This window comes from Sorex araneus, chromosome 6, assembly GCF_027595985.1.
Source record: "Sorex araneus isolate mSorAra2 chromosome 6, mSorAra2.pri, whole genome shotgun sequence".
Taxonomy (NCBI): Eukaryota; Metazoa; Chordata; class Mammalia; order Eulipotyphla; family Soricidae; genus Sorex; species Sorex araneus.
The window spans coordinates 95882087-95909184 of NC_073307.1; the positions used below are offsets into that span (position 1 = coordinate 95882087).

Below are 27098 nucleotides of genomic sequence, written 5' to 3' on the forward strand. Positions count from 1 at the left end.
TCCCATTTTCATGAGAAGGTCCCCAAAATATGTGATAGACTCACCACCAAGCTACCCACTCCAGACCCAATTTCTCAGGGTGAAGCCCCCCCAACTCCTAGTCACCCCTGAAATCCCTGCACCGGATACAAATAGTGAATACCTCCCCCCCCACCCCACCCCCACCCCGCCATCCTGATTTGCACTGAGGGGTGACCCAGATGAGTGTCGGCAGGGCGCTCTGGCCAGGCACTTGTCCCGTGAGACACTGGCCAAGTCTGGAGTCGGACACTGCCCACGTGCTCCGGTCACAAACCTCCCTCCCGGCGGCCACACACAGCCCCGAACCTCCAACTCCCAAACACGCCATCTAAAAGAGAAAAAAAAAAAAAGGTCTCAAGCCAGTGAATTTCTCTGGGTTCGGGTAACGCACTGAATTTGTGTATATATATATTTTTGCTTTTTGGGTCACACCCGGCGATGCACAGGGGTCACTCCTGGCTCTGCACTCAGGAATTACCCCTGGTGGTGCTCAGGGGACCCTATGGGATGCTGGGATTCAAACCCGGGTTGGCCGCATGCAAGGCAAACGCCCTACCCGCTGTGCTATTGCTCCAGCCCCCAGTAATGCATTGAATTTGACCCCCGCCCTTCCAAGAGAAGCACCACCTCCAAGCTGAGAGCTGGTCCTACGGAATTCACTTGCTCAGTGCTGCAGATTCCTGCCCTGCCCCTGAGAGCTGTAATTCTGTCCAATTTAAAACCATTGTTCCGGCCGCACATTTCATCCTCTTCCCTCGTTCAACTTGTTCTCAGGCCAGACAACCCGGAAAACGATCCTCGTTACGGGCAACACGATAAGGACCAGGAGACGGTGAACTTCAGCACGAAACTTCCTGGGTGTTTAGATTGCCTCGATTGGTACGAGAGATAAGGGGAAACCGAACAGGTGGAGAGATGAGATGAACAGGAAGTTTGGGGCCCCTGGGCTGGCAACGGCAGGAGGAAGCCAGCAGCCCCCCCACCCCAGACACACACACACACACACACACACACACACACACACACACACACACACACACACCACCCAGTCTCTTCATTACAGAAAATGAGATTTTTTTTTAAGCCTTCCTTTTCACACGCCATAAAAAGCCTCTCAATCCCCCTCCCTGGGAACAGGGGCGAAGGCAGACTGAGCGCCAGGTGGCGGGCAGGAATGGCCAGCATCGAGGGATAATCTTGCCGCTTCCAGAGGAGGTAGATGAGTGGGAACCACGATTACAATTACAGCCGGTTTCAGGTCAGAGAACTGAGTACCAAGTGCGCTTCCTACGGGGACGAGCCCCTGCTTCCGAGCGGCCTCTTTAACCCCCCCACCCCCCATTCCCTGCTCGCTGGGGTACTTCCCATTTGCTCCCTGTGTGATGGGGAGGCGGGCACCGGGAGGCAGGGGGGCTGGCCCGAGGGAGCCCCGCGATGTTCTCTCTCTGCACCGAGCTCCTGTCCCCGGCTTCCCAGCGCTTCCTCTGACCTAGATTCCCAGCTTCCCGCTCCCCACCCCCTCGGCACACACATACCCCCCGCCCTCCTCCGCGGTACCAGCAGTTGCTCTGATGTTAGGAACCGTCGCGTTTTCCGTTCTCAGCAATTCTAGAACTCGAATATGGGACACGCTCTGATTTCCTCCGAACAAATGATGACATTCAAAACACACACGCACAGGGCCGAGCGGCTCCCGGGAACCCTGGCACGTCCTCGGGCAACAGCATCCTTCCTCCTTGGGGTAGGGGCGGGGGTGGGAGGTGTGGTTGGCAGCTGACGGAGCGACACTGACAGACCCAGCAGCCCTGTTCCCGGGGACTCTGGGGTCCCCGCGTTCCCTGGAGCTGTGTGGCAGCTCCATGATGTGCCAGCTGGCACCGCCGTCCCCCTCCTCCCTCCCGCGGGCTGGTGGGCTTTGCCAAGAGGGCAGAGGGCTTCCCAGGGCGCGCCGCGTGGTCCCGGCCGGCAGAGACCCCGGGTCTGCTCATTTCAAGCCCAGAGCGCCGTCCCTCTCATCCCCCTGGGGTGCAAAGCAGAAGTAGGCTCCTCCCATCTCTAGGAACCCCCAATTTCAGCTGCACCCAGACGGCGCCGACACCCCCAACCCCAAGCCAGCACCCCAGTCTCTCCTGATTCCAGCCATGGGCCCCCTGCTGCTCCCCGACCTTCTCTTCCCAGGCGATCCCAGGGGGCAACTTGGGCGCCCCCACATGCCATGGGAGCCCAAAGCTTCCGCGCAGACCTGTTCCCCCTCCTCCCCTCCCCTTCCTCCCCCTCCCCCTCCTCCCCCTCGCCCTCCTCTCTCCCTCCTCCCCCTCCTCACCCTTCCCCCTCCCCCTCCTTCCCCTCCTTCCCCTCCCCCTCCTCCTCCCCCTCCCCCTGCATCTTCTCTTCCAGTGAAGGCAGAGCCACCCCCGCAGTCTCCCAAGCCAGAGCCAGTCACGCCAGAATTTCCTCTGCCTCGGCTCCCGGAACAGTCACGAAGTCCTTCCCTTCTCGCTTCCTGGGTGCCTCCGAAACACCCGCCACCTCGGGGCCCACCGCCACGTGCCCGCTGGTGACGTGCATCACCCGCGCTCGCGCTCGGCGTCTCGCCCACCCCGCCCCGCGCTCAGCGCCCTCCCCCTCCGGACTCTCCGCCGTTCCCTCCAGAACATTCCCATTCCCTGGCTCCCCCAGGCTTCAAGATCAACGTCCAGGCATTTCAACATGGGCTGCGGGGCCCTGTGCCTCAACTTCCTTTCTCCATGCTTCTGGGACCCCCATCTAAACTCCCTGGTCCCTTGTTCCCAGAATGCACCAGGCTTCCTTCCCAGGATGCACCAGGCCCCTTCTCAGGATGCACCAGGCTTCCTTCCCAGGATGCACAGGGCCCCTTCCCAGGACACACCAGGCCCCTTGCCAGGAATCACCAGGCTCCCTTCCCAGGATGCACCAGGCTCCCTTCCCAGGATACACCAGGCCCCTTCCCAGGATGCACCAGGCTCCCTTCCCAGAATGCACTGGGCCCCTTCCCAGGACACACCAGGCTCCCTTCCCAGAATGCACCGGGCCCCTTCTCAGGATGCACCAGGCTCCCTTCCCAGGATGCACCAGGGCCCCCTCCCTAGGATGCACCAAGCTCCCTCCCACGATGCACCAGGCCCTCTTCCCAGTACACACCAGGCCCCTTCCTAGGATGCACCAGGGCCCCTCCCCAGGACGCACCAGGCTCTCGTCCCAGAATGCACTGCGCTTCCTTCCCAGAATGCTCCGCGCTGCCCCCCACCCTGCCCCCTTGCCCCTGGCTTTCTGAGTAGCTCCATTCATTTCCTGGGCCACCCAGATGGCCCGTCCTCCAGGCAATCTTTCCTGTCCGGCTTCTCCTTCCCCCTTTATCACTGTCCTCCTGTCCATTAGGACATTTTCAGCCCCAGGAAGAAGAAGCGGAGTGCCTTAGGCAGTGGTGGAGATTGATGGCTTCTCACCCCGGGTCCAGGAGTGGGAGGGCTCCTGGGCGTCCACCTGGGCGGCTTCATGACTTCATCCCGGGCTCCCCATGCGTTCGCTCTCCCCGCCTCCTCTGGATTTACTGCCCTGGTCTTGGCCGCGTGCCTTCGAGACAGGCGGGGTGAGGGGTGGCGGGGGGAGCCCCTTCTCTGAGACAACTGGAAACCAGTCAGAGCCCGTCTCGGGTCATCAAGATAGGTGACAAAATTCAGATCAAGGCTGGGGGAGCACCATATCGTTGGGAGATGGGATTTATGGTTTTGCCCATGAACTTGCTCTAAAAGCAGGTTTGTTTATTTAGGGGCCTGGGGGCCACACTAGGGGGAACTCCTGGCTTACTCCTGGATCAGTGCTAGAGGTGACTGCTGGCGGGGCCCAGGAGACCGTATGGGATGCAATAGATCGAATTCGCCTTGGCTGCACGCGAGACAAGCGTCTTACCTGCTGTACCATCTCCCTGGCCCCTTAAAAGCAAGTTTAGAAATATTTTGAAATATTTTGAAATATGTCCAAACTCTGAGACACATGAAGTGTGAACACGGAATGACTGTTTCCAGCACTGGCCCCGTGAGCCTGTGGAAGTTTTCATCCTCTTGTTTAGAAATAAGAGAACAAACGGAAGAAGATTCCTGGTTACCTGGGCAAGAAGCAAAAATGAGGGGCTGGCCTTGCTTCCGACAAATTCCTGAAAGTTCTGAGACCTGAGAGAAGATGAATTCAAAATTAAGAGAGACGGGGTCAGGGGCTGGAGCAATAGCACAGCGGGTAGGGCGTTTGCCTTACATGCGGCCGACCCGGGTTCAATTCCCAGCATCCCATATGGTCCCCTGAGCACTGCCAGGGGTAATTCCTGAGTGCAGAGCCAGGAGTAGCCCCTGTGCATCGCCAGGTGTGACCCAAAAAGCAAAAAAAAAAAAAAAAAGAGGGAGAGACGGGGTCAGAGAAGACCCCCGGGCTGAGTCTCAGGGGCCCGACCGAGGTGGGGAGGGGGTCACGTGAGGGGTGGCTCAAGTGGAGAGAATCAGCTTGGGGTCGAGAGTAGCCAAATTGGAGCCACAGTACAGCGGGGAGGGCGTTTGCCTTGCACGCAGCTGACCCGGGTTTGATCCCCGGCATCCCATAGGGTCCCCCAGCGCTTCCAGGAATAATTCCTGAGAGCAGAGCCAGGAGGAACCCCTTTTGTGGGTGTGACCCAAAAAGCAAAACAGAGGGGGGGGCGGCTGGAGCAATAGCACAGCGGGTAGGGCATTTGCCTTGCACGTGGCCAACCCGGGTTCGAATCCCAGCATCCCGTATGGTCCCCTGAGCACTGCCAGGAGTAATTCCTGAGTGCATGAGCCAGGAGTGACCCCTGTGCATTGCCGGGTGTGACCCAAAGAGAGAGAGAGTAGAGAGAGAGAGAGAGAGAAGCCAAATTGCAGAGATCAGCCGCCCTCCCCTCCGGAGTGGCAGCCTGCCTCCCGGGCAACCGCTGCCTCCCAGCCCTTCTCTGCTGCCCTCGGCGTCTCCCGGGAGCCTCCCTGCGAGCTGCGCTTCCTTCTCCTCCCTGCAGATCCTAAGTAACCAAGAGGAGTGGTTCAAGGCAGAGCTCGGCAGCCAAGAAGGCTACGTGCCCAAGAATTTTATAGACATCCAGATTCCTGAGTAAGTATTTCCAGCCTGCCGCCATCTCCTACCCACACACACTCCCCCCTTGCTTTTTCCAGCCCTCGCTAAATTTATCTGTGCAGATAAATATCCGAGCAGACCCAAGGCTCTGTGGAAGATGGTTGCCTCTCGCGCGGGAACCTCCCGCTGAAGGCCAGGGTGGGAGGGAGATTGGCACTTCCCGGTGTTGCCTTTCGAGTCTGACGTCATGAGCCCATATCACCTATTTTAAGTTTACTGACTCACATCATCTGTCACTATAATCACGGCGTTTCCAGTGGGGGCGCGGTTGGCCACCCCAGCACCCTCAGAGCTGCTACCTCCTCTGAAGGTCCTTCTCTGCTTTTCTCCCATCCTCTCCTCCTTCTGCGCCGAGCACCCCAATGTGCTCTCGGACCCGGGTCCGGGTGGCAGCTCCGGGTGGAGCGGTGCTGTCTACACAGCCAGCTTGGGGCTGGTCCCCCACATGATCCCTGCTGTTGGAAAGGTGGGACTTTGGGGAAACTCCTGTCTCCGGGGAGACCCCGAGCTCTGCTATCCAGTGGGTAACGGGCAGGCGGCGGCCAGGAGGTCGCCTACCCCCAGCCCCGCTCTCCCGGGAGAGGCCAGAGGCCGTGGCAGGAACCCTAAACTCCTCGCATCCTCTCAGCCCCTGCCCTCCACTCGCACCTGACCTGACGGCCGGGTTCTGGGGGACACGAGAGAGGTCCATCCCCGCCAGCCTGCCCTGCTGCAGTTGGGGGGCTTGTGCGTCTGGATTTCCCACCCCCTCCACACACACACACTGCAGCAGCTGCCTTCCTTCAGCAGAAACGTCTGCTGCCCCCACATCCCTCCCAGCAAGCCAGCCCACCTCAGACTGTCCTGAGCCGGCTTCCCCACACACACACACCCCTCCGCCCCCCACCTCTCACCTCCTTCTCCCCCGTTCCTGGGACCCTTACCTCTGCTCCTCCTCCCCCTGCTTCTGCTCCCTCACCCCAGGGCGGGCCCCATCTCATCACCCCATCTCCGTTAGACTTAGCACATCCTCCTGCTCAGAAGACACCCCCCCCAGCTTCATATTTTATTTATTTATGATGGCGTATTCAATATGCCAAAAGCAGTAACAAGTCTCACCATGGAGACGTGACTGGTGCCCGCTCGAGCAAATCGATGAGCAACAGGCTGACAGTGACAGTGGCAGTGATTTATTTATTTATTTATTTATTATCGCTTTTGGGGTCACACATGGCGATGCTTAGGGGTTCCTCCTGATTCCGCACTCAGGAATTCCTCCTGGCAGTGCTCAGGGGACACTATGGGATGCCGGGGATCGAATCCAGGTGGGCCACATGGAAGGCAAACACCCTCCCAGCTTGCTATCGCTTCAGCTTCCCCCCCCAGCTCCATATTTGAAACTACAACCTCCCCCCCCACACACACACACACTCCCCACCCCTCCCCCTGGGTCTCCTTCTCTTCCCTGTCAGCCTGGTTTGGTTGCGGTGTCTCCCGCGGTGTCTCCCGTCCTCGCTCCCTCTCTCCACGGGAACCCAAGTTCTGGGAGGGCCGAGGCGCTCGTCTGTCCTGCCCATGGCTAGACCCCCAGGCCCCGCGCTGCGTTCATGTGACAGACGCTGCTGAATGGCTGATGACAAGCTCCAGGAGGAAGTGGCATGTGAAACCCCGGGGATCCTTCTCCCTTTCCCGAACGTCTCCTCAAGTGACCCCGGAGCCATGGTCCCTCCGCGTCAACCCTCTGGGGTTGTGGGAGCACCTGATGGGGGGGGCGGGCTCTACTTCAGCCCCTCAGAGCCCACCAGCAGCCCCGAGTCCACCGTGCAGGGACGCCCCACCTGAAGGAGGGTCTGGACCCCTGGCCATCACCTGCCCCTTCTACGCCAGACAGCAGAGCTCAGGGCCTCCCCAGAAACAGTAGCTTCCCCAGAGTGCCACCTTGCCGACAGTAGAGATCATTTGGGGGGCAGCTCCGGAACTGGCTGTGTAGACAGCACACAGCAGCAGTTGCAAGGCTGGCTCCCTGTGACGGCAGTGTTCACAAGGGGGGGCAGGCAATCCTGCCCAGTTTGGTACGTGCCTCCCAGTACACACACACACACACACACACACACACACACACACACCCTGGAAGCACTAGCCCCTAAACTCTCCCAGGTCCCAGCGGGTCACAAACCTCAGGCCCTGATCTCTGTCCCCATCCCGTCCCCGCCTCCCTCCCCGACACGGTCACTCACACATGGCTCCCTTGGGTGCAGCTACTCATTCCCGTGATCCAGGCCTGCAAGCCGCAGAGGCCTCTGGCGGGGAGGGCCGAGGACGGGGAGGGGCCGAGGGGACAGGGAAGAGAAGGTCCAAACTTTGGTCTCAGAGGCGACTCTGCTCTGGCCACCTGCTTCCCAGCAACAAACACACACACACACACACACCCCTCTGCCACACTCTTCACCGCCCTTTTCACCATCACCCAGAACCTCACGCGCATTCTCCGGCTTCCTCCCGCTGTAGATGGTTTCACGAAGGCCTCTCTCGACACCAGGCTGAGAACTTACTCATGGACAAGGAGGTTGGCTTCTTCATCATCCGGGCCAGCCAGAGTTCCCCTGGGGACTTCTCCATCTCTGTCAGGTACCGCCTCCTCCCCTCCCCCCACCCCCCACCCCCTGCCACCTGTCCAGGGCTGCTGGGGCCTCAGGGGCCGTGAGCGTGACCTTAGCAAGTCAGCCAGGGGCCACCCGCCACCCACTTCCTGTGCCACAGACCAGCGCTGCGGGGCCGTGGAATTCAGGAGGCAGTTGCATGTCCACATCTCGGCCTCCCCTTCCCAGCCGGGCGCTTCTGGAAGGACAGAAGCTACCCTCTGCAGCGAGGGGCCTTCACGTGCCTTACACCTTGATACTCAGAGTATTTGTGGGATGGTGACCCTCCTGATTACCCTCATTCCCCTGGCTGTTCATCTTTTTTTTTTAAAAAACTTTGGATTTTTTGGGTCACACCCAGCAATGCACAGGGGTTCCTCCTGGCTCTGCACTCAGGAATCACCCCTGGCGGTGCTCAGGGGACCATATGGGATGCTGGGATTTGAACCTGAGTTGGACGAGTGCAAGGCAAATGCCCTACCTGCTGTGCTATCACTCCAACCCCATGGATTTTTTTTTTAATTGAATCAACATGAGAGCAGTTACAAAGTTTTCAGGTGTAAAAATGAAATGTATGATCAGTCATACAATGATCAAACACCCATCCCTTCATCAGTGCACATGTTCCACCACCAAGAACCCCAATATAACTCCCCTCTCACCCCCCACCCTGCCTGTGTGGCAGATGATTTTCACTTGACTCTCTCTTTACTTTGATTATATTCAATTTTCGACAGAAAACCCACTATTATTATTCGGAATTTCCCCCCAACCATCAGACCTGCCGAAAAGGCATCATTAGATCATTTGTGTTCTATTGCTGAGAATGAGGAGCATATGATGTCGCACGGCCACGAAAGCGGCTGCTGTGGTTTTGGAATTCTGGTATTTTAGTAATTAAGTCCAGAGGTATTCCTGCCAGCAGCTGCTGCGTTCTGAGATTGGTTTGTGTGCCTCTGGGAGTGGAGGAGCTGTACGTGGGCAGCTGCTTGGGGTCTCGTTTGGGCGAGGAGCAGGACCAGTTCTGCCCCCTCCCATCTCGAGATTCCCCGCATGCCACATCACTGCAAGCTCCTACCTCTCTGTCCAATTGGCTCTGAAAGGTGGTGGTTGCCATGCTGCCGGAAAGGGGAAAAGGCCGAGGGACAATAACCCTTTCCTTCCTGGGGCTGCACGGGGCCATAGCTTAGTTCACAGTCCAGGATTCTTTTTTTTTTAAATTGAATCACTGTGAGATAGAGCATTACAGAATTGTTTATGACTCCATTTCAGTCATACAGTGATCCCGCACCCGTCCCTCCACCAGTGCAATTTCCCAGCACCAGTCCCCCCAGTTTCCCTCCCACCCCTTCAGGCCACACCCCCACTGGGCTGTTCACCTTAACTGCTGGCCGGAGATATGGGGGGGCAGGAGGGGAGGGGTGGTCAGGCACTTGCCATGCATACACTGACCCAAGTTCCGTCCTGGCACCACAGAGCCAGAAAAAGCCCTGAGCACCGCCAGGCATCATAACTTCCCCTCTTCCTCCGAAAAAAAAAATATATTAACCTTTTATTTTCTTTTAAGTGTTGCGGCTATACCTGGGTCAGTGCTCAGGGGTAGGTCCCTTCGGTGCTGGGGATCGAATCCTGGCCTGCAGCATGCAGAGCATGCGGCCTGGGGAGCTCTCTCCGGCCCTGTCTCCTTCGTTTTCATTTATTTATTTATTTATTTATTTAATTGAATCACCGTGAGATACAGTTACAAAGCTTTCATGTTTGAGTTTCAGTCGTACAATGATCAAACACCCACCCCTCCACCAGTGCACATTCTCCAGCACCAATGTCCCCAATATACCCCCTCCCATCCCAATCCTCCCCCTGCCTCTGTCACAGACAATTTCCCCTATACTCTCTCTCTCCTTTTTGGGCATTATGGTTTGCTCGAAATTTTCCACCACCATCCAAGCCTGCCTGCCAGGGACAAATGCTAGATAAATTATTTTCTATTGCTTATTATGAATATCACAAGAAGTCGCTTTTGGAATTCTAAAATTGCAAATGGTTGGGGTCCAGAGACATCTCTGTGGGGAGCTAATCCAGTTTGAGATTCATTTGGGGAGGGGGGTCTCTGGATCAGGGCCATTGATGCGCTGAGATGGCACCTGGAGGCAGATTGTGGGGGTGACAGCCAGGACCCCAAGTGAGCAGGGAGATGGAAAGAGAGCCCCCCTCCCCCCCACCCCCCCCTACCACCGTGTGGCCTGGAGTCTTAGTCCTGGAACCCACATACCTGGGTTTTTTTCTTTTTTCTTTTTGGGTCACACCCGGCGATGCACAGGGATCACTCCTAGCTCTGCACTCAGGAATTCCTCCTAGTGGTGCTCAGCGGACCATATAGGATGCTGGGAATTGAACCCAGGTCAGCCGCGTGCAAGGCAAATGCCCTCCCCTCTGTGCTATCGCTCCAGTCCTGCGTACCTGGGTTTTGCTTCTGGAAGCTCGTGACCGCCAGGGTTTCATCTGGAGCGGGCGGGCACGCCTGCTCGTCTGAGATGCCCCGGTGCAGTTGGCTCAGTACGGAGTTCCAGAGAGATCTCCGCATTGTTATTTATTTATTTTTTTTAATTAGCCTTTTTCACTACCAATTAAGTCTGAAGGTGGGTTAGAGAAAAGTCAAGCTCTCCAGCGGTCGCTGCGAGAAGCAGTCGATAATTGTAGTCGGCCACGCAGAGAGAACTGGAGATGGGAGCCTTGGCCTGGGCGGGACCCGAGGCACCGCCCCACAGCCCCCGGAGGGAGTGGCTTGGTCCAGGCTTAGAAGGTCACGTCTGAGCAGACGGCACCTGGCGGGATCTTGGAGCGCAAGTAACGAGAGCAGAGGAGAAGGCGCAGCAGCCGGCCTGCACGCCCTCCCAGGCAAGGGGGCGAGGAAGGGAACGCCAGCCTCGGGTCTGCGGAGGCAGAGAGGGCCCTCAGTCCACACACCCGCGCTCTGGCCAGAATCGAGACCGCTTTGCTGTTTTGGAAGAAGGGATCTCTTGAGGACCTGAAAGGGTCTGCAAAGAACAGGCAGCCGGCGTGCCGGGAGTGCCAGCACTGCCCTTGGGATCTCACAAAACCCTCAGCTCCTTACCGGAACGGCCCTTCTCACAGCTGGGTGGGCCACTCAATCTTTTTTTTTTTTTTTGCTTTTGGGGCCACACCCAGCGATGTTCAGGGCTTACTCCTGACTCTGCACTCAGGAATTACTCCTGGCGGTGCTCAGGGGACCCTATGGGGTGCTGGGGATTGAATCCTGGTCAGCTGTGGAGGAGGCAAATGCCTTACCCGCTGTGCTATCGCTCCGGCCCCACGGATCAACTTTTATACCTTTTTTTTTTTGGTTGTTGGTTTGCTTTGGGGTTTTTGGGCCACACCCGGCTATGCTCAGGGCTTACTCCTGGCTTTGTGCTCAGGGATCATTCCTGGGGGAGCTCAGGAGACCATAGGAGGTACTGAGAATCAAACCTGGGTTGGCAGCGTGCAAGGCAAGTGCCCTGCCCACTGAACTATCTCACTGGCCCCCACTGGTTGATTCCAGTTTTGGCTATTGTTGATGGATCTCCCATTCTAAACTCGTTCGGTCTTCGTGAATTCTGCCTTGAAATAAATCCTACGAGTCAAGCCTCTTTCTCCAGGACTTCATCCCAGGCTGCACCGCATTCGTGGCTCACTGTGGGCCTCTCGTGGCCCATTTGGGATGCGTGCTGTGGCCTCTGGCTGTCTTCAGCCCGGGCTGAGGGTTTATAGTTCCTTCACTGACGTGAGTTCTCCAAAGCTCTCACACTCAGCTCTTGCCAAGCCCGTCTCCCGCGGCTGGGGCCGTGTGGCCCGTATCCCGCTGATCGGTTGTGGCATTGTTGTCAAGCCCTCTGCAGGGATGTAGCGTCACATTTTCCAAAAGCAGAATCGTTCTTGTTAGTGTTGTTACACATCTGCTTTCTGTCCCGGGCGCGGAAGATGAAGAGCTAATTGCCGTTTTATCACCTGGCGTTTGTGAGGCGGCCGAAAGCCCGAGTTGGAAGCCAAGTCCTCTATCCCTCCCTTCCTGATCCCCCACCACCACCGGGGCAGAGCCCCCCCCCCACAGCGGACAGCCTCCCTCAGAGCCCGGTGAGAGATGGGCGGCTCTCTGACTCAGGCGGCGGATGAATAATCGTGTCACCAGGACACGTCTGCCCTCACCCCTGTAGTACTGGGTTGACTGCGGCTGGGTTGAGTCACATGGTCTAGGAATAAAGAAAATGTCTTGGAGGGGCCAGCCCAAGGGGAAGGCCCGGCAGTGATGGCCAAGGGCCAGCAAGCAGCGGTCATCCCGTGGCTGCATCCACCCCTGAGCACAGGGGGCGAGGCAGGGGGGCCGGGTGCCCCTGCCCGGCTCCAAACAGAAGAGCTCAAGGTGTGGGTGTGCAACCTTTGCGTTCAGTGGCCAAGAAACCCCTCCCCAGGCCTCCCCAGCAGGGGAGCAGAGAGACGGGGGTCACAGACTGATGGCAAAATGCCCCGTCTAGTGCAGAACTGGATCCTTAAGGCACACCTGTGGGCGGGGGGTTGAGGTATGGGCCTGCACGTGGGTTGTGACTGATCATCTACAGAGGGAAAGCGTTTCACAGAGGCAGTCTCTTGGGAGATTAACTCAAGGAGGCACTCTGTCTCCCTGGGACATCTATATTGCTTTTCTCTTTCCCTTTAGTCGTACATCTTAAACAGTTACATTTGCTTCTCATTGATACTCGCAGTTATTTGGATAAACACAGTTAGAGATATAGATTCCAAAGCCTAGCTCTCTGGGTTCTGAGGTGAGGCTTTTACCGTAAACCCCAGAGTAAGTCCTCAGGCTAATCCAAGTTGTCCTTCCCGGGGGGGGGGGGGGGGGAGTTCCCTGTCTCTTAATTCATAACGGCTTGCATCAAGACCGTGCTTTTTTGCTTTCTAGACTGTTCTATTTCAATACCAGGGTAGCTTAGCTGCTTGTCCCTGGTCTATCCAAGGCCCACAGTGGGACACCCCCCGCCCCCGCTTTGGGGGGGATGTTAGGAACTATGGCAACCAAAGCCTGAGTCAAGTAATTACGATGGATGCCCAGGAGTAGACATACTTCAGAGTCAATCAACTCCCAAATATTAGGGGCACAGCACTAATGGTCTTTCTGTGTTTAAGCAAAGAACACTGCTTTATAGGAAAAGACGAAAAGGCTCTAGGGGAAGTAGAAAAGCAAGTCACTCACTACAAATACAAAGTCCAACATTTTTTCACCAGAAGTTTTGACTTATAAGTAACCAAGAGCATAGCAGTGGGAGATAAGGCAGAAAGGAAAGGTTAAAGATAAACTCGGGGGATTAGGGGTGCTCGGGGCGGGCGGGGGGGAGGGGAAGGGGCAATTCGCTGATGAAGCCTGAAGAACTGAGGGTTAGTGTCCGACATGCCCCTAGTCCTTGGCGCTCTCGCCCCTGCCCGAGACTCAGAACATTCTGGGCCTCTGCGGGATCCGGCGACTGTGTTACTCACCCCAGTTTATGATAAACATGTGTCTGCCCGACACGTGTTCTGCACCCCAGAGTCACGTTGGAACAGTTACCCAGGGCCAAGCCTTCCCTTTCGGGGTGAATCAAGTAAAATCCATTTTCTCCAGTGCTGGTACAAAAGCATCCCAGGGCTCTGCGTCCAGGTGGGCATCGGAAAGGGCCGATCTGAAGGTAGCTCAGCCGCCCTGAAGTGTCTACACTGCAGGCCCGGCTCTCCTGCCCGAGAGACTCGGGGTTCTGGCTCCAGCTCGGCCTCACCCTCCCGGATGCCAGAGCCAAGCGCCTGGACCTCTCTGAGTCCAGGTCCTCCTTGGAACCATGGATCCATCCAGCCAAGTGACCCCTGAGTGCCTCTCTCAGAACACTCTAGAATGTTCCATGCCTAATCCAACATGACCGCCACTGTAAACCTGGCTCCCTTACTTGTGAGCATGTAAATTGGACATTAAAACACAGCCCATGGGGGCTGGAGCAATAGCACAGCAGGTAGGGTGCTTGCCTTGCACGCAGCCGACCCAGGCTGACCCAGGTTCGATTCCCAGCATCCCATATGGTCCCCTGAGCACCGCCAGGAGTAATTCCTGAGTGCAGAGCCAGGAGTAACCCCTGTGCATCGCCGGGTGTGACCCAAAAAGAAAAAAAAATAAAAATAAAATAAAACGCAGGCCAGGACACAGAGGCCCCGGCAGCGTGGAGAGCAGAGCAAGGCGGCCGTGCCGGGGCTGTGGGCCTGAGTGGAGCCGCCTCGGAGCACTGTGTGGAGCTGAAAAGTGGCAGGAGCAGAGCGGGACCCCTGGTGGTCCAGGGAGGCGTCTCGGTGCCAGCAGGGCCTCCGCTCAGCAAGGCTCAGGGCCGCCCTGCCTCAGAATGAGCCTGATAGAAAACCTGGGACCCGCTCCTAAAGCACCGGTCACTCGTGAGAGCTTCTGCTCCCGTGTCAGAAGACAACTTCGGGGCTGGAGCAGTAGCACAGCGGGGAGGGCCTTTGCCTTGCACGTGGCCAACCCGGGTTCAATTCCCAGCATCCCAGAGGGTCCTCTGAGCACCACCAAGGGTAATTCTTGAGTGCCGAGTAACCCCTGTGCATTGCTGGGTGTGACCCAAAAAGGAAAAAAAAAAAACTTAGCACAGTCTTTGTGTCCGAGCCCTCTGGGGATGGCCGGGGGGGGGGGGGGGGTCCCTCCCCCGAGTCTCCCCATCTGACCAGCCAGGGGACACGCGGCCGTTTAGCCGCCCTCACAGAGAGCCTGCATCTCAGCACCGTCGGCCCTGGGGGCCGGCTGGGGTCCCCGTGTCCCCTGCAGTTTGGCTGTCTTTGATGTCTAGGCATGAGGACGACGTCCAACACTTCAAAGTCATGAGGGACAGCAAGGGCCACTACTTCCTGTGGACCGAGAAGTTCCCGTCCCTCAACAAGCTGGTGGACTATTACCGGACGGCCTCCATCTCCCGGCAGAAGCAGATCTTCCTGAGGGACAGAGCCCACGATGACCAGGTACAAGCCCGGGGGCCAGGCCGCCCCGTCTAGAGGCCAGAGGCCCCGAGCCCCTCCCCTGCCTGTCCCCCCTTCCCCCCTCCCCCGCCTGGAACCTAGAGTGGATCCTGGTTGCTTGACTGTTTTGGGGTTTTTTTTTTTGCTTTTTGGGTCACACCCGGGGATGCACAGGGGTTCCTCCTGGCTCTGCACTCAGGAATTACTCCTGGCGGTGCTCAGGGGACCCTATGGGATGCTGGGAATCGAACCCGGGTCGGCCACGTGCAAGGCAAATGCCCTCCCTGCTGTGCTATCGCTCCAGCCCCTCACTTGGTTGGGTTTTGATGTGGGGGCCACACCGGGCAGTGCTCAGGCGTCTCCCAGCTCTGCCCATGCTTCCGGAGACGGCACGTGGGCCCGCCGTGTGCGCTGCGAGCACCCAGCCCCTGGCACCATCGCCCTGACCCTCCTGTAGAGTCTTAGCAGGAATTTGTCGGGCGGGCCAGACCTTCAATCCCAGGTGCTTCGCTGTCTTCCCGAGCCAAGTGGAAACTTTCTGGGGGTCAGTTTTCTCATACGTAGAACTGAAGGGCAGGGGCCCAGAGCAGTAGTGCAGAGGGGAGGGCAAGTGTCCTGAATGCCGCTGACCCAGGTTCGGTCCCTGGCATCCAGTATGGTCCACTGGCATCACCAGGAGTGATTCCTGGGCGCAGAGCCCGGAGAAAGGAAGGGAGGAAGAAAGGAAGGAAGGAAGGAAGGAAGGAAGGAAGGAAGGAAGGAAGGAAGGAAGGAAGGAAGGAAGGAAGGAAGGAAGGAAGGAGGGAGGGAGGGAGGGAGGGAGGGAGGGGGAAGGAGGGAGGGAGAGGGAAGGAGGGAAGGAGGGAAGGAAGGAAGGAGGGAAGGAGGGAGGGAAGGAGGGAAGGAAGGAAGGAAGGAAGGAAGGAAGGAAGGAAGGAAGGAAGGAAGGAAGGAAGGAAGGAAGGAAGGAAGGAAGGAAGGAAGGGGGAGGGAGAGAGGGGGAGGAAGGGGAGGGAGGGAGGGAAGGAAGGAAGAAAGGAAGGAGGGAGGGAGGGAGGGAAGGAAGGAGGGAAGGAAGGAAGGAAGGAGGGAAGGAGGGAGGGAGGGAGGGAGGGAGGAAGGAGGGAGGTCCAGGCTGTACCCTCCGTCTGATACTCAGTGAGATTCAGTAGTTCTTGTCTCCGGCCCCCGGCTAGCCAGGGAACTAAGGAAACGTTCGCCAGCCTTCCCGTGAGACAATCCGCGTGTGCACACACAGGATTAATCATGGCTTTCAAAATCAATCAGTTGGTGTGAGAAGTGGGTCTCCCGGGCCGAAGCAGGGCTGGGAGAGTTGAAATCAGAGGCTGGATTATTTGGACGGGCGCTGAGCCATCCGAGGCAGCAGCGTGGGCTTCCGGAGGGAGAGCCCCTCCCCGGCCTCCCAGTTAGCTGGTTTTAGTAGGAGAAATTAGCCGTGCACAGAGGAAAGTCCCCCTCCCCCTCCCCAGCGCCCAATGCGCACAAACGTTCTGGAAGGAAAACAAAGGTTGCCGGAGGCCTCGTGAGTTATTCCGCGCAGGAAGCGGACGGGGGCATTCATGTGCCAGGATGTGCGTGCGGAGCAGGAACAAAACGCGAGGCGCTGGATTAAGTGATTCGGGTTTGGAAAGCGTTTCCTGGCACAGGCCAAGCCCCAGCCCCGTGCGATTGTTCAGTGGAAATAACAAGCAAGTGGCGGGCCCAGAGGCGGCGGCCGTGGAGGAAGGAGGCTCCCCCCGCCCACGTGCCCGTGCCAGGCCCTGCTCCACGGCGCTGCGGGCGCGTGGCTGCTGCCGCCTGGAGCGCCGGCCCCTGCGGGAGACTCCAATCAGCCCGAGTCGAGGTCGGGCTCCACTGCAGGCGGGGGCTGAAGGCTCCCGACTCGCCCCGCCTGGGGGACTGCAGGGGCCACCGGGGAGATGAGCGGGTCTGGGCCGAGGACCCATGCCCGCCCGTGGTTTCCGAGGCTGAGGCGCACGCCTGTTCTCCCCAGGGCCCTCGGGGCAGCAGCCTGGACCGGCGCGCGCAGGGAGGCCCCCATCTCAGCGGGGCCCTGGGGGAGGAGGCCCGGCCGTCCATGCACAGGAAGCTGTCAGACCAGCCCGCGCCCGCGTCCGCCCAGTACCCCCCGGGACCGCCGGCCCCACACCAGCGCTACCTCCAGCACCCCCACTTTCACCAGGTACCTGTAGAGGAGGAAGTGGGGCTCGTGAGGGACTGGTGGACGGGAGGGCCTGGAGTTACACACACACACACACACACACACACACACACGCACACACACACACACTCACACTACACACATACAACATACATGCACACTCACTCATATACATACATACACACGTATACATATACACATATATATACACACATGCACATTTACACATTCACACACATACATACATACACATGTACACACATACACATTCACATACAGTCACTCACATACACATACATGCATGCTCACACTCATATACATACATACACATATACATATACACACTCACACACATACACACATATACGCACATGTACACATACACACTCATACACATACATATACATACATATACACACACATGCACACACACACACATACACACACACTCCCCCATGACTCGGTCACCCTGCATGAGTGAAAACTCCCTGCACACCAAGAACAACCATGGATTGAGGGGGGGGGGTTGGCCAGAGCGATGGTACAGCAGGGAGGGCACTTGCTCTGTGTGTGGCTGACCTGGGTTCGATCCTTGGCATCCCGTATGGTTCCCCGAGCACCGCCAGGAGTAACTCCTGAGAGCAGAGCCAGGAGGAACCCCTGAGCATCGCTGGGTGTGACCCAAAAAGCCAATAAGCGAAAACCCAAACCCCCTGGGGTTCATGACGGGGGTACTGCACTGAGAAAGGGGAACCCCCCGCCCAACCCTGCTGCAGTTCCCCCAGAAGATGCTGGTTCCCCCCCACAACGTGCCCCTGAAATATGGAAACCGCTCCTGGCCAAGAAGAAGTCTGTGTGAGTGAAATGGACACAGGAACACACACACACACGCACACACACGCACACACACACACACACACACACACGCACACACACGCACAGACAGTCCGCTTACTTTTCCCATCAGGAGCCCCCAGATCTAGCCGTGCCCCCTGACCCATCTGGCTGTCAGATCCGCGGGGGCAGCAGATCAGCAGGCGCAGTGGGGCCTCGCTCGCTTATTTATTTATTTATCCCCTGCCTCGCTCCAGACGGGATTTAGGCGGCTTACGGGGATGGACAAAGCCGCCAGATAACATCGCCCGGATTCCTCCGAAGCTCCGCCGGGAGCCGGCTGGCGCCCGCCTATCCCACACTCCCCAGCCAGACACGGTCCAGCATGGCCGCTCCGCCCGTGGCACCTCAGGGAGCCACTGTGCTGTCCCTCCTGCCTCTGTGGCTTTGTTCCTGCTGCCTCTCCCTCACCTTTCCTGACCCCCCTTCTTTACTCTCGAGCTTAAGCACTGCCTCCTCTGTGAAGCCTTCCCGGATTGCTCAGGCTGACTTAGATATGCTTATGCTTCTCCCCATGGGTCTGCTCCCCCCCAACACACACACACACACACACACACACACACACACACACACACACACACACACACACACACACACATACCCCGGTAAGCGTTCCCGGGCTGAAGAAGTGAACCCTGCGTCCTCTCTGCCCTCCAGCTGAAGGCCCCTCGCCAGCCCGCTGCCCCCGTCCCCTCTTTGCTGCCGGGGCTGGCCGTGCCCCCGAGGGAGAGCTCCAGGCTCCCTGTCCATGTCTGGGCACACACCGAGGCTCAGGGGAGCCCTGAGGACGCGTCCGCTGCGTCACGACGGTTCCCTTTGTCGTTCCAGGACCGCCGTGGAGGCAGCCTGGACATCAACGACGGCCACACGGGCCCGGGCACGCCCAGCGAGATGAACGCGGCACTCATGCACCGCCGGCACACGGACCCTGTGCAGCTGCAGATGGTCGGGGTACGGCTGCCGGGGAGGGAGGGAGGGGGCCGGCACCGGAGACGGGTGGGAGCCGAGCGAGGCACCAGGCCGGGGAGACCAGGGGCTGGAGGTCAGGCCTGGCCAGGTCACACCTTCCCCAGCACCAGCTCTAGCAGAGAGAGTCAGAGACAGACAGACAGACAGACAGACACACACACACACACACACACACACACACACACACACACATGCGGCTTTCTCAGCCAGCTTCATGCTGACCCGGTGTGTGTGTGTGCCCGTGTGTGTGTGCGCGTGCTCACGTATGCATGTGTGTGTGCATGTGTGCGAGCACGTGCGTGTGTTTATGTGCATGTGTGTGCATATGTGCATGTGCATGTGTGTGCAAGCATGTGCATGTGTTTATGTGCATGTGTGCACGTGTGCATGTGCATGTGTGTGCAAGCACGCATGTGTGTTTATGTGCATGTGTGTGCACGTGTGCATGTGTATGTGTGTGCGAGCATGCACGTGTGTTTATGTGTGTGGGTGGGGGGCCCGGGCTGGCGTTTTGAGCTCAGAGGCCCCCTGCTGAGGTCAGGCGAGGGGGTGTGTGTGGACCAAAGCCCTGGGCAGTGGGACTGGCCACTGGGCTCCGCGGGCAGGAGCTGTCCTGGGGAGGGGCCCGGCCAGGCCCCGTCTGAGCAGCTGCGTGTCCCCTGCAGCGCGTGCGGTGGGCCCGGGCGCTGTACGACTTCGAGGCGCTGGAGGGTGACGAGCTGAGCCTGCGCTGCGGGGAAGTGGTCGAGGTCCTGGACAGCTCGAACCCGTCCTGGTGGACCGGCCGCCTGCACAACAAGCTGGGCCTCTTCCCCGCCAACTACGTGGCCCCTCTGAGCCGGTGAAGACCCCGAGGGGCTCCCAGGCGAGGAAGACGGCTCGAGAGCCTAGACACTCACGGACCCGGGTGGACCCTCAGACACCGGCCGCCCCGAGTCTTCGTCATCGTCGTCATCGTCGCGGTCGGGACAGTAACTTATTGACGATTTAGTTGGACGATTGGTCGGTAGGGGAAGAACTAGGTGGAGAATCAGTCACGGGAGGGGGCGGGGCCGGGCTGGGAAAGAAACGGGAATCCTCCCTGTCTTGACTCGGGACCTGCTTCCTCCTCGCAGGTGCAGGGGCTGGGGGCCTGGGGGTCCTGCCCCCCTTCCCTCCTGTCGGCCTACCCCCACCCCATCCCCCTGACCCGCACTGGCTTGAGAAAAAAGGTACAACCCTGAAATCCTGAGCTGGGGCCAGAAGGAGGGTGAAGGAGGGTGGGATTCACAGGGGTCCAAGGCCCCGGGCCCTGCCAGGCGCCTGCACAGGGCGCCCACCACCCCCCAGGGCCCCCCCAACTCCCTGGCCCCCTCGCCCCAAACCATCATTCCTCATCTAGTTCCTGTCGCTGAGGCCGAGGCTGAGCTGAGAGGGGGGCTTCCTCAGGGGAACCCGAGTCTCCGGGAAGCAGCACCCCACGCGCCCCGAGTGGTTTCGGGAGCCACAGCCAGGGGGCGCCCTCCGCCAGTCCGGCCCGGCCCAGGCACCTCCGAGACTCGGTTTCTCTCCCCTCTTGGCTTCCTGCGGTTTGCAGCACTGAGGGGTTGAACAAGGGTGCAAGCGGGCAGTGAGAGCGGCTTCCCGCTCTGCTGTACCACGGCCACCACCTGGTCCCACAGCTGCCCCTGGGGCGAGGAGCCCCACGACCACCCTCGTCCCCCGCCCCAACTGCCCCCAGCAGTTTGCCCTGTGCTCACCCCAGGCAGAGCACTGGCCAAGGAGGCTCAGGGGAGCCAGGGAGCAAGCAGGAGTGTGTGCGCATGTCTGCATGCATGTACATGTATACCCTGTGCATCCACGTGGTTGCATGCACACGTGTGCATGGAGACCCGAGGACAGCGGCGGTGAGGAGCCCGAGGAAGGCGCCTCCGTTCTTTGTCCTCTTCCTCCCCTGGGGACGGAGGGGGCCACCTTGGGTGCAGGCGATGGAGGAAGAAAAAGAATTCCTGACTCCGAAGCAACTGTCAGCCTTTGACTCTGAGTTCCACGCCTCCCTGCCCCCCCCGGCCGCCTTTGGAGACAGAAAGGGGTGGGGTGGGGGGGAGAGCCACTGTGCTGGGTCCTTGTGGGGGCAGAGGAAATGGCCCGAGAGAGGCCTCGGGAGCGGGAGCACAGAGTGGCTGGAGCCTTGGGGAAGGAAAACGCGGCCGGGAGACGCCAGCCCAGACGTCTGCAGAGATCGAGGGGCGGGCGAAGGGGCAGGGGGATGAGGGCTGTAGGACAGAGGTAGTGATCTGGGCCAGGCAGGGAGCCCCGCCACACACACACACACACACACACACACACACACACACACACAGCAGGTGGGAGGGGAAGGTCTGAGCAGAGAAGTGAGGTGGGGGCTGGGCAGAGCACCCGACGAGAGAGGACGGGCAGAGGAGGCCGAGGCGGCTATTTTGGTGCTCGGGATCGTGGACACGTCCGTCCGTCCCAGTACATAAAGGCAGTGTCTGATGTCACCGTGTTTACAAACCAGATGCTCCAAGCCGTGAGGGGGTGGGAGGGCCCCAGCCCCACGTACAGGCAGAGGGAAAAGGCGGGGTGCTGGCCCGGATTCTTGGCCCTGACACTCTCCTCCAAAGAGCAGAAATCAAGCCAGCATCCTTTGGGGCCGGAGATGGAGACGGTACAGCAGGGAGGGCGACTGCCTGGTACATGCCCGCCCCGGGCTTAATCCCCAGCATCCCAGATGGTCTCGGGTACCACCCGGAGCGCTTCCTGAGTGCAGAGCCACAAAGGGAAGCGAGTGTCCTCATTCTGCCTGGTGTCTGTCACACGGCCCGTGGCGGGGAGGGGGGGAGCACAGGGCTGGGGGCGGGCCAGCCTGGCGAGACGGCCCCAGGCAGGGGCTGAGCCTTGGGGCGAGGGTTCTGCCTCACCCCAAGAAGGTCACTGGGGGCATCTTGTGTGAGGGGAGGAGAGGGTCACCCTCCGTGTTCCGGAAGGAAGCCCCAAGCGTCAGGGCCCAGAGGACAAGGAGGATGTCACCTCGCAGCCTGGCTGGGCACCGGGGGACGCTGACTCCGCTTGGCTCCCAGTGCCAGCCCGGTGCCACCCAGCACTGGGCCTCTCAGCACCGGGACTTGTGGCAGGTCAGAAAACCCACTGGATTTGGCCTGGAATGTTCCGCAGGGCGGGGGTTGCCAGTTCCCGTCAGATGAGTTGGGTTTCCCCGGCCAGGACTGAGCCCCAGCCCCGCCCACCCGGGGGCCAGCCCCAGGCGCTGCTTCTCAGGAGGGAGGCACCTCCAGGTGGCCGGGGCGGGGGGGGGGGGGGGTGCGGGGGGTGGCGCTTCCTGGAGTCCCCCTCAGCCCTGCATTCCTGCCAGGCTCAGTGGTGAGGCCGAGGCCACGGGCATGAGGGCAGAGGTCTGAGGGGCCAGCCCAGCGCTCCAGGAATCCGACTGGCCGCCAGGGTTGGATCCCTCAGCACCCCAAGTGGCCCCCTGAGCCCGCCAGGACGGATCCCTGAGCACAGAGCCAGGAGTCAGCCCTGAGCACCTCCAGGCAGGGCCCGGGGTGCCATCAATCCCTTCCCTAGGGACAGGCAGGCATACTCGCCCCCGGTCACTCTGGCGGGCACAGGCCTGGCCCCGGACTCTCAGGACCTCTGTCCGCTGGGCGTCTGTCCCTCCAGCAAGGCAATGGAATCCTCTGGAAGTCGCACCACACAGCTGATGCCTGTCAGGGGTGGTCCTGCCGGGGGGAAGGGACAGGCCAGGTGACGTCATTGGACCTCAACTCGCCCACAGCAAAAGGGATCAGCAGGGCCTGCGGGCCCCGTTGACCCAGCCAGCGGCGCCCTTTGGGCTCCTGTATGTAGCTCAAGCCAAAGGTTCTAGGAAAGTGTCCAGAACTTTGTCATTCACGGCAACTCAATTAAATTTTTTATGGAAATAAAGGCCTGGTCTCAGTAATAATCCAAGGGTTGCAGGGGGCTCTGGGGTCGCGGCACTTCCCCTGCACGAGGCTGACCCTGGTCCAATCCCCATGAGGGGCCCGGAGAGTTGCCAGGGGGACCCTCTCGAGCATAGAACAGGAGGGGCCACTAAGCACTGCTGGGCATGGCCCCAGAGAACGCTCGCCCCTCGGGTCACTCGCCCTGCTGGCCGCCTACACTTCCTCTGGGTCTGGGAGGAGGGGCGGGGGGTGGGGGGCGGGGGAGGGTATGTCAGAGATCTGGGCATTTGTCCAGCGTGGTCACAGTCAGTGGACCCCAAATTTTCTGTCCTCCTGGTCTGAGGATGCATTGCATGAGTCCCCTGGGAGATGGCCCAAAGTTGCATGCATGGCTGGCTGTGCGGTAGGGGGGTTAGGGACGGGGAGGGGCAGCAGGTGGACTGCGCCCACTTCAGCAGCGCGTGCGTGGCCCGTGCCCCCAGAGAGACGTGATTGAGTCGCGAGACCCTCAGCGTCTCCCACAAACACACAATCACTTCCCGTTCGCTCGGGACAATGGTGCCGACCCACCCCCCTCCTGGCTTTCCCGACTCTGTCTCGCCCCTTCCTCCTTCCCGAAAGAGGAATGCCCCTGAGCCTGTTCGTCGTGGGCGCGCCAGCTGTCATCCTCGGGAGTCTGGGGTTGCCACTTGAGCATTCCGGTCTTGGGAATTGCTCATTTATTCCGTCCGCCGGTGGCTGCAGAGCACCTCTGGGGCAGACAGGCAGCCCCCGGGGCCTTCATGCACCCCGTTCTGCCCTCTCCCTGCAACTGGGTCACTGCCTCTGCCTGAGCTCCCGCTGCCCTCACTCCTTCTCCAGACGAGGAGGGGGCTGCCACCCCCGCTGCCCCGCCCCCACAGGCAGCCCCCGAGGGGAGCCAGACTGCGCCTCATCACATGCCAGGCTGATCCCAGCGGGGGTCTGCTCCAATCCTGCAGGGGCTCCTGTACAGGTTTGCTTTGCAGGCTAGAGGCTAAACTCCTTCTCCTGGGGCTAGAGCAGTGGCACAGCGGGGAGGGCGTTTGCCTTGCACGAGGCCGACCCGAGTTCAACTCCCAGCATCCCACAGGGTCCCCTGAGCACCACCAGGGGTAATTCCTGAGTGCAGAGCCAGGAGGAACCCCTGTGCATCGCTGGGTGTGACCCAAAAAGCAAACAAAAATAAATAAATAAAATGTAGGGGATTCGTTAAACTCAACCCTAATTTTAAAAAAAGAAAACAACCCAATTTTAAGATGAGCAGAAAAAGGGGGCTGGGGCAATAGCACAGCGGTAGGGCTTTTGCCTTGCACTCGGCCGACCCGGGTTCGATTCTCAGCATCCCATAGGGTCCCCTGAGCACAGCCAGGGGTAGTTCGAGTGCAGAGCCAGGAGTAACCCCTGAGCATCACCAGGTGTGACCCAAAAAAGCAAACAAAAAATAAACTCCTTATCCTAGCACCCAAGAACTACAGCTCGTCTGTGCAGGGGCGACTCCACCCCCACCCCACCTGTGGCCCCCACATGCATCATGTCCTCTCTAAGCTGAGACCCCTTCTGTTCCTTTCTCTCCATGTCTTTTTTTTTTCTTTTTGGGTCACACCAGGCGATGCACAGGATGTTACCTCCTGGCTCTACACTCAGGAATTACTCCTGGCAGAGCTCAGGGGACCCTATGGGATGCTGGGAATCGAACCCAGGTCAGTCGCATGCAAGGCAAACGCCCTCCCCGCTGTGCTATCACTCCAGCCCCTCTCTCCCCTTCTTGGCCTCAATCTGGGCGGTCCTCAACATCCCATGGTGCTGTCGTAGATCTGCTGCTTCAGGTGGTTCACCCCTAGCTCCGTGTGGCTCTTGACCACTTGCCACGGGGCCAGTGAACGCAATTCCAGTAGCCCCCATGGCTGCCTTCTCGGCCACTGCACGTTTCGAGACTCAGCTCAGAGCTCACGGTCAGCCAGAGCCGTCCCAGCCCCGTTCCAGATCCCTGCCGCTTCCTCGACCCGCTCCCAGCCCAGGCCCTGGGTCCCTCGTCGTCAGCTGTCCAGGCTTCTGCACCAACGGGTGGGGCTGCTGCAAAGATGTTCCCAAACCGACCCAGCCAGGGAAAGCCCTGTTTGTGATGTTTATCATCGTGTCAACAGTCTTAACCTGTGTCAAAAGAAACAAGCCACAGAGCGGGGAGGAAAAAAATGTTTGCAAAAGACCAATCTGGTAAAAAAAAAAAATTGTTTTCCAAAAATGCAGGGAATTCGTTAAACTCAACCCTAATTTTAAGAAAAGAAAAGAAAAGACAAGACAAGAAAAGAAAAGAACAACCCAGTTTTAAAATGAGCAGAACAAGGGGGCTGGGGCAATAGCACAGAGGGGAGGGTGCTTGCCTTGCACGCGGCCGACCCGGGTTCGATTCCCAGCATCCCATATGGTCCTCTGAGCACCGCCAGGGGTAATTCCTGAGTGCTGAGCACCGCCAGGGGTAATTCCTGAGTGCTGAGCACCGCCAGGGGTAATTCCTGAGTGCAGAGCCAGGAGTGACCCCTGTGCATCGCCGGGCGTGACCCAAAAAGCAAAAAAAAAAAATTCTAGCCAAGCTCCAAAACACAGCCCAAATGCTAGCAGGCACTCGGAGCAACAGGAAGTGCCATTCATTAAGGGAACACAAAGCAGTACGGTGGCTTTAAAAGAAGCAACACCAAACACATGGTTCACACAGTTCAGAAAGCCTGCAAGAGCTGAGTAATTAGGGCCACACAGAAGCCCGAACATAAATATTTGCCCAAACTCAGAAGCATCCAAGAGGTCTCTTTCCCTGGGTCCGTGGGTGAACGCTGACGCACCCAGACAAAGGAAATATTATTTGGTGCTCGAAAGAAATGAGCGACAAAGATGGGGAAGGCCACAGGGAGAAACCTTTTCCTCCAGTGTTCATTGAGGCACGGTAATGTACAATGCTGCTAATGACAGAATTTCAGGCACACGGTGTCCCAACTCCACACCCTTCACCAGAGTGTCAACATCCCTCCCTGATATCTCAAGCCACCACCCCCCCGCCCGCACCCCACCTCCTGCCCTCCACGTCCTGTTGGCAGGCTCAGCTCTGTAAACGAACTCTTAGAGTCTGTTGCCATTGGCCAATTAATTGTTCATGTACTATGTTTGTTTGCTGTTTTTTTTTTTTTATCATATTCCACATCTAGGAGAGATCACTCTGAATGATTCCCCTCTAGTTCCAACCCTGAGCAGCCAATCACGCCATTTCGTCTTTTCCTTAGAGCCAAGCAGTTTTCCGTTGTGTATCTGGACCGCGGCTTCTTCTTCAGCCACTCAGCTGTTCCGGGGCATTTGGGCTGTTTCCAGGTGTTGGCGATGGTGACTCGAGCTACCATGAACACGGACATGAAAAGGTTTTTTTTTTTTTTCAAGGGGGTGTTTTGGGGCTTGGGGGTGAGATGCCAAGAAGCGGAGTTGCTGAGTCCATGGAGATGGCAGCTTAATTTTTTTTTTTTTTTTTTTTTTTTTTTGCTTTTTGGGTCACACCCGGCAATGCACAGGGTGTTAGTCCTGGCTCATGCCCTAGGAATTACTTCTGGCGGTGCTCGGGGGACCATATGGGATGCTGGGAATCAAACCCTGGTCGGCCGCATGCAAGGCAAACGCCCTCCCCACTGTGCTATTGCTCCAGCCCCTTTGTTTTAAGTCTTTGAGAAGTCGCCCAACTCTGTAGCTAGGAAGGAGCCCTTAGTGCAAACTGCCAAGTGAAAGAAGACAGTCCGATGGGGCCAGTGTGAGGTCAGCGGGGAAGGCACTGGCCTAGCACACAGCTGGCCCAAGCTCCATCCCCCGGCATCCCCTAGGGTTCTCCCACCCCCCGGCCCCCACCCCCTGAGCCCCTCCAGAAGTGATCCTTGCACACAGAGCTAGGAGGAAGCCCTGAGCGTAGCCAGGTGTGGCCCCAAAGCGAAACAAAAGGAAGCCAGAGCTATATGATTCCAACCAACTGATAAGGCCAAACTCTGGAAACTGGAAAGATCAAAGGCTGTTGAGAGGGAAGCGGGCAGGGGGCAGGGGGGTAGGGGTGGGGGGGGCGGGGGCGGTGATTAAGCAGAAACCAGGGTTTCCAGGGCAGGGAACCTCTTGGCGGTGACTCGGTGACTCAGGAAGGGGGGTTCAGGCCAGTCTACACTTCTCGAAACCCACAGCATGAAGGATCAGCTCTGAGTGACCCTCGGGTCCCCTCCTGTTTAAGCTGAGCTGGGG

At 58.8% G+C, this 27098-nt stretch overlaps 1 protein-coding gene across 2 annotated transcripts in view; it reads left to right on the forward strand.

Annotated features, from left to right (window-relative positions):
- The window catches only part of GRAP2 (GRB2 related adaptor protein 2), a 72234-nt gene extending 50067 nt beyond the window's left edge, over positions 1-22167 (forward strand). The window contains exons 1-7 of one of the 2 annotated variants that reach the window (XM_055142263.1): positions 1265-1279; positions 5063-5154; positions 7666-7785; positions 14669-14837; positions 16849-17037; positions 18739-18861; positions 19545-22167. In XM_055142263.1, coding sequence (XP_054998238.1) covers positions 7712-7785; positions 14669-14837; positions 16849-17037; positions 18739-18861; positions 19545-19724 — 735 coding nt within the window. In that variant the 5' untranslated portion in view covers positions 1265-1279; positions 5063-5154; positions 7666-7711 and the 3' untranslated portion in view covers positions 19725-22167. Of the gene's footprint in view, positions 1-1264; positions 1280-5062; positions 5155-7665; positions 7786-14668; positions 14838-16848; positions 17038-18738; positions 18862-19544 lie in introns of those variants that run through there. The other variant, XM_004610523.2, reaches the window with a different exon arrangement.
- Positions 22168-27098: the final 4931 nt, after the last annotated feature.